General features: G+C 36.7%; 1 protein-coding gene across 1 annotated transcript in view; it reads right to left on the bottom strand.

The window, feature by feature from the left end:
* LOC109290121 (keratin, type I cytoskeletal 12-like) overlaps positions 1-3,183 on the bottom strand; it is an 11,593-nt gene extending 8,410 nt beyond the window's left edge. The window contains exons 1-3 of the mRNA XM_019506511.1: positions 2,500-3,183; positions 1,796-1,878; positions 1,371-1,527 (exon numbers count right to left, since the gene is read on the bottom strand). Of these exons, the coding sequence (XP_019362056.1) occupies positions 1,371-1,527; positions 1,796-1,878; positions 2,500-3,153 (894 nt within the window). The 5' untranslated portion in view covers positions 3,154-3,183. The remainder of the gene's footprint in view (positions 1-1,370; positions 1,528-1,795; positions 1,879-2,499) is intronic.
* Between the last annotated feature and the right edge of the window lie 2,747 nt (positions 3,184-5,930).

The raw sequence follows: 5,930 nt of genomic DNA, 5'->3' as shown, positions 1-5,930 counted from the left end.
TTTTATGCCCTAGAGTAGTTCTGTGTGGTTTTGGTTTGAAGTTTGCTAAAGGAATCAGGAGGAGACACAAGCAGAAAGAAATTGTGGACTCTTCCTGGTGCCAGTATTACTGATTTTTCTCAGTTTCAATACTAGAAATTTGAGAAGGAGTTTCTCTATGAATATAAGGTTTACATAGGGTATAATAGGTATGCTCAGATGGGTGTGGACTAAATACGTCTCAGTTTTCACACCAGTGAGTTATGCTTTGTTTAGATCTAGTTTATAGAGTTGAACTCTTAACTTTCAGTCTTTGGGTAGTCAGCAACAAAATCATTTCCCAGAATCTCTTCAGCTCTTGTGTTTATTTTGGAAAGGCATAGGGAGACATTAAGCTGTCAGCACATCTGTTTGTGCACAATGTTTTTAACTCTTCCCATCCTTTCAGCACAATGACTCTTAGTCTTCTGTCCATGTATTCCATGATGAATAAGTGAAAGGTGGTTAAAGATCTCTAAGTATTCTTTTAAAAATATTTTAATCACAAAAAATCTATATTTTTGTTTTCACAAATGTCTTTATATTTGATACACTTTTGGTATATCTATTAAGAATATACTTAAAATATCTGTTATATCAAAAATAAGTTATCTAATAATAAGTTATTTTTGATATAACAGATATTTTAAGTATATTCTTAATAGATATACCAAAAGTGTATCAAATATAAAGACATTTGTGAAAACAAAAATATAGATTTTTTGTGATTAAAATATTTTTAAAAGAATACTTAGAGATCTTTAACCACCTTTCACTTATTCATCATGGAATACATGGACAGAAGACTAAGAGTCATTGTGCTGAAAGGATGGGAAGAGTTAAAAACATTGTGCACAAACAGATGTGCTGACAGCTTAATGTCTCCCTATGCCTTTCCAAAATAAACACAAGAGCTGAAGAGATTCTGGGAAATGATTTTGTTGCTGACTACCCAAAGACTGAAAGTTAAGAGTTCAACTCTATAAACTAGATCTAAACAAAGCATAACTCACTGGTGTGAAAACTGAGACGTATTTAGTCCACACCCATCTGAGCATACCTATTATACCCTATGTAAACCTTATATTCATAGAGAAACTCCTTCTCAAATTTCTAGTATTGAAACTGAGAAAAATCAGTAATACTGGCACCAGGAAGAGTCCACAATTTCTTTCTGCTTGTGTCTCCTCCTGATTCCTTTAGCAAACTTCAAACCAAAACCACACAGAACTACTCTAGGGCATAAAAAAAAATACTGAGATGTGTCCTCCATTTCCTTTTCAGTAAATTTTGAATTGAGATATGAATCAGTATCTGAGAAAACTAAAACCATGAAGCAAGAATCTGTCTACCTCTTCATGGTTCTTTTTGAGATAAGCCAGTTCTTCATTCAAACTTTCAATCTGCATCTCCAGATCAGCTCTGGTCAAGGTCAGCTCATCAAGCACTCTGCGCAGACCATTGATGTCAGCCTCCACACTTTGGCGAAGGGCCACTTCATTCTCATATCTTAAAAAAGAAACATTAAGTAGGCTTTTTGTACATTCACTGGGATCAAAAATCATATGAATACAAACAATCTAGCTATTTACAAATAAATATTATACCCTTTGTTACCGTTTCAGTTTTTTAAATGAACATAAATATATCACATCTATAATTATTATATTTGTCAATAATATGCCATTAAATATTGCAAAATAAAATTACCTAAAAATGAATACATTTAAATATATTTGAGCATTATATATAAAACGTCATTGACATTTTTTCTTACTTCAGTCTGAAGTCATCAGCAGCCAGTCTGGCATTATCAATCTGCAAGACGACTCTGGCATTGTCAATGGTTGCATTAATTATCTAGAGGACAAGCAGAATGCACAGAAAAATATTAAATAACCTGATGAGCCTAAAGCTCAAATAAATTAGTTATAAAATGGGAGGACATTCAGTAGACTGTTGTACAATATATTACCAAAGTATTTAGGGCCAGATTCTCGCCTAGTATACATCAGCACTGATTCATTGAAGTTAATAGAGTAACATGAATTTACACTACCAGAATCTCTCCCTTCCCATGGGCCCCTAAAAGTTTATCAAATAACCCTTTATTACAGAAATTAAATTTAAGGTGCAAGAAGCAAAAACTATATTATTCTGAAAAAAAACTAAATTATCAAGAAGCATAATTATCTTAGCTAAAGTTGTCACTCATTCTCAATTCAAATGAGGTCAAGTAAATTCACATCATTAAAAGGGATAAAACTACACAATTGCTGTGAAAATATTTTGTATACCCTCCCTACTACAAAAATACTCTTAATAAAAATACTGTATTATAGAAGATTATTACAAACAGCAGTACTTTGGACAAATTTGATTTCAGCTTCTCAAAAGAATTCATGTAATTTTCATCCAGGACAGTATTACATGAATTTAGATTGTAAAAAGTTGCAACTATTATATGAGAATTTTTTTTACCTTGTTTCTAAGATCTTCAATTATTGGATAGTATTTACTGTAATCATTCCCAGCTCCAAGGCTGCCAGCACCAGGGCCATTTTTCTCGTACCACTCTCTGATTTTGTGCTCCAGCTCAGTATTGGCTTCTTCCAGAGAACGTACTTTGTCCAAGTAGGCAGCCAGACGGTCATTCAGGTTTTGCATGGTTTCCTTTTCTGTTCCAGAAAGAAGGCTGCCATCCCCGCTACTGCCACCAGGACCAGCACCAAAACCACCTCCAAACCCAGCACCTGAGCCACCACCAAAACCTCCACCAAAGGCACTGCCCAGGCCACCACCAAACCCAGCACCTGAGCCACCACCAAAGCCTCCACCAAAGCTACTGCCTAGGCCACCTCCAAACCCGGCACCTGATCCACCACCAAAGCCTCCACCAAAGCCACTGCCCAAGCCACCACCAGAGCTACTACCAAAGCCACCGCTAAAGCCAGAACTCAATCCAAGCAAGGAAGCAACACCAAAGCCTCCACTAGATCCTCCACCAAAACCAAATCCACTACTACCAAAGCTTCCTCCACCACTGGAATTGGACAGTCTAATGGATCCCCCACCCAGTGCACTCCGAGAAGAAAATTGTCGGGATCCTCCCCCTGTACGCGCAGAGAGTGCCATGGTGTTCAAGTTGCTGTGATCTAGTGTAGCACGTAGATGAAGCAGAGTATGGCAGACAAGATAGTAGGCTGAGACTCTATATACAGAATTAAGTGGGTGGTTCAGCAGTATAGTCCACACCTCCTCAAGCAGAATCCTTTCACTTTTTTTCCTTCTTCTTTTTCTCTTTTATTTGAATGCCAACTTAATAATTCCTGACCAAATTAAATGATATGTGCAAATCCAAATTGCTCAAGGTGTGGAAATATGGTGCCCTCCAGCTATTTGTTCTGCTAATAGGGGAGAAGGGTGGAGTACAGCTAATCAATCATTATAATGTTTTATCATGTGCAGCTGAGCAGAGAAGTTTCTTTTTGCATCTTAATCTTTCCTGAATCATTGTTTTCTCATTTCATATTTATCTCCTTTATGGTTTGTGGCTATGCTTGTAAGACTATGCCTGATAGAACAGGTAAAACAATCCCTTTGATGTCATATTTCTCTGTGAATTTTAGGTGCAGGAAATATGAATATATTATTTTCTTCAATATTGTATTATTTCCTGGCATATACTACTGAACCTCTGTAAGCTCTGGACTTTGATTAAGTCTGTTGAGGAATAAGCAGAAATGATCACTGAAAACTTATGAGAAAAATAATTGTTTCCGAGATTTATCTTGAAGATATGAAGAACATCTGGGTATATTAAACTCTAGGATGATTCAGCATATGTTTATGTCTCCTGCCCTAAAACTCTAGTAGTTAGAATTATCTCATGAGGGGAAGGAAAAGGAGGACAGAGAGTTGGAGATGCTAAAATACTAAGTAGCCAGCATCAACAGAAGAAGTGGAAAACACACTTGCCTAGCTTATTTAGCCTGGTGATGAATGCATTTCCTGGGAAGTTGGAGATATGCGTTAAAGCCTCCTGAGAATGAGGAGGGCTTAGCATTCAGTTCTCTTGGTTTCTGAGTAAGTGCTCAAACCACAAAGCTATTGGGCAAAAGGAAGGTGGACCCATCACCATTTTTTAAACTGAATTCAATGTTGCCAGTGCAAGTGAAGTGTGCTCCAAGTGCACCTAACAGACTTCGTCCCTGCTGAGACTTCCCAGGGTCCAATTAGATTACAACAGTTTAAGTGGGAAGTAGGCACCAAGGTGATAGAATTATATCACTTCTGAGCATGAGCAGAAGCCCCAGTGTATGCTCCCGGGAAACTCTGCAGCACCAAATGGCGATCAGTGTTTGCAGAGTTTAGTGAAGTAGAGCCAAAGTGGATCACTCTTTGAAACTTAGGTACCTAAATTCTGCCTATATTCTGTTGTATGCGTGCTTCTGAAAACCAGTCTGACCAAATCCTTTTATGTAAAGTTCAAACACATGCCTTAGTTACAGGTTTAAACCTGGGGAGCCTTGATAACAATGTGCTTTCCTTTTAATCTTATTTCAGTAAACAGACTTCTTTTTGTCTGCATTGGCTTAATTGTGTTGTTAGATATATATTATCTCAATTTTTGCTTTTAATTTATCCATATCCTGAAGCATTGGGTGTGCTTTTGACAGGAATTTGTTATGAATAATGTTGATTTCAGAGACCAAAGGAAAAAGGCTTACTTAAAAACGTTTTTATATAGAATTCAATCAGTCATGTGGTGTTACTGATTCATGGTTGTGAAAACTAAAAAGTATTTTCTTTGACAGCTGGGTATGTACAGTACACAACAGATTAGGTGGGTATTCAAAGGGAAGAAGTTTTTGTGTTTGTTTTCTCAAGAGGAAAACCTATCCTTTGCACTGCAAGCATAGGTGTGGCTGGTTTATTAGACTAGTACTCTACAGGAAAGATTGTATGCATTTACTGCTAGAAAAATGATGCTTGCAAAAAGACTTCCTTTTATGTAAATATTCATGGAGCTTAAAAAAGAAAAGTTTTTTCAGTAAATTTAAAATATTGAAGTCATATTTCTCCCTTTTTCAAAAAAGACCTCCTTTTTGGGATCTACTTTTATAGATTTTATTACTCAGATATTATGCTGCTGAGTACATTATAAACAATGCATCAAAGACAGGTAATCCACAGTCCATGAGGCAGAGAAATTTGCAAGGGAAAAGTGTCTGGTTTATCCATCAGGGTTGTGTTCTACAAGCACATTTTTCAGAGGACTGTATCGAGCCTTTGTACATTTTAAAATGAGCCCGTGTTTAAATATTTACTTAGCTTTGTTTACTTACTAAGCTACTACCATATTTTGATGAATGTACATATTATTTATTACAATTATATTCATATTTCTTTTCTTAGGGAATATGGTATGCAGCAAGAAAAATATATACCATATTTTCTTGCAGATATCAATCCCCTGGATACATTACCTATCTTGTTTTTGAAAGGCAGAATGAAAGAAAACTTTTTTCCCCAGAGTTATAGCTGAATAGAGCAGAGGCAGAACCTTATCTAGCTGACTCACCTTCCATTTCCTGCTTAAATAAAGCCCTAGCTGCTGCTGAAGACTGGTCTCAGTGGATGGAATTATAATTTTGAAACAGCTAAAGAGCTGGAAATGGAAGAAGAGACCAGGAGCTCTCTAGCAGACAGCAGAATTACCCTAGGAAATGCTAGTTTGATTAGCAAAACAATAAGACCATTAAAAGGAGAGGATTATGAATAACTCTGGTGTGAGGAACAATGATCTAGTAAGTCAACTGACTCCTTTAGCTGCCTGAATAGTAATACCAGAGCTGCTGCCCTATGGAGCAGGAATGAAAGCAGGGTGCTGGTTCTACCTTTGACCAGAA

Source organism: Gavialis gangeticus, unplaced genomic scaffold (assembly GCF_001723915.1).
Source record: "Gavialis gangeticus isolate Ggan-Ray unplaced genomic scaffold, GavGan_comp1, whole genome shotgun sequence".
In the NCBI taxonomy this organism is placed as follows: domain Eukaryota; kingdom Metazoa; phylum Chordata; order Crocodylia; family Gavialidae; genus Gavialis; species Gavialis gangeticus.
The sequence above is the reverse complement of the archived record's forward strand: the minus strand, read 5'-3'. Positions and strand labels throughout refer to the sequence as shown.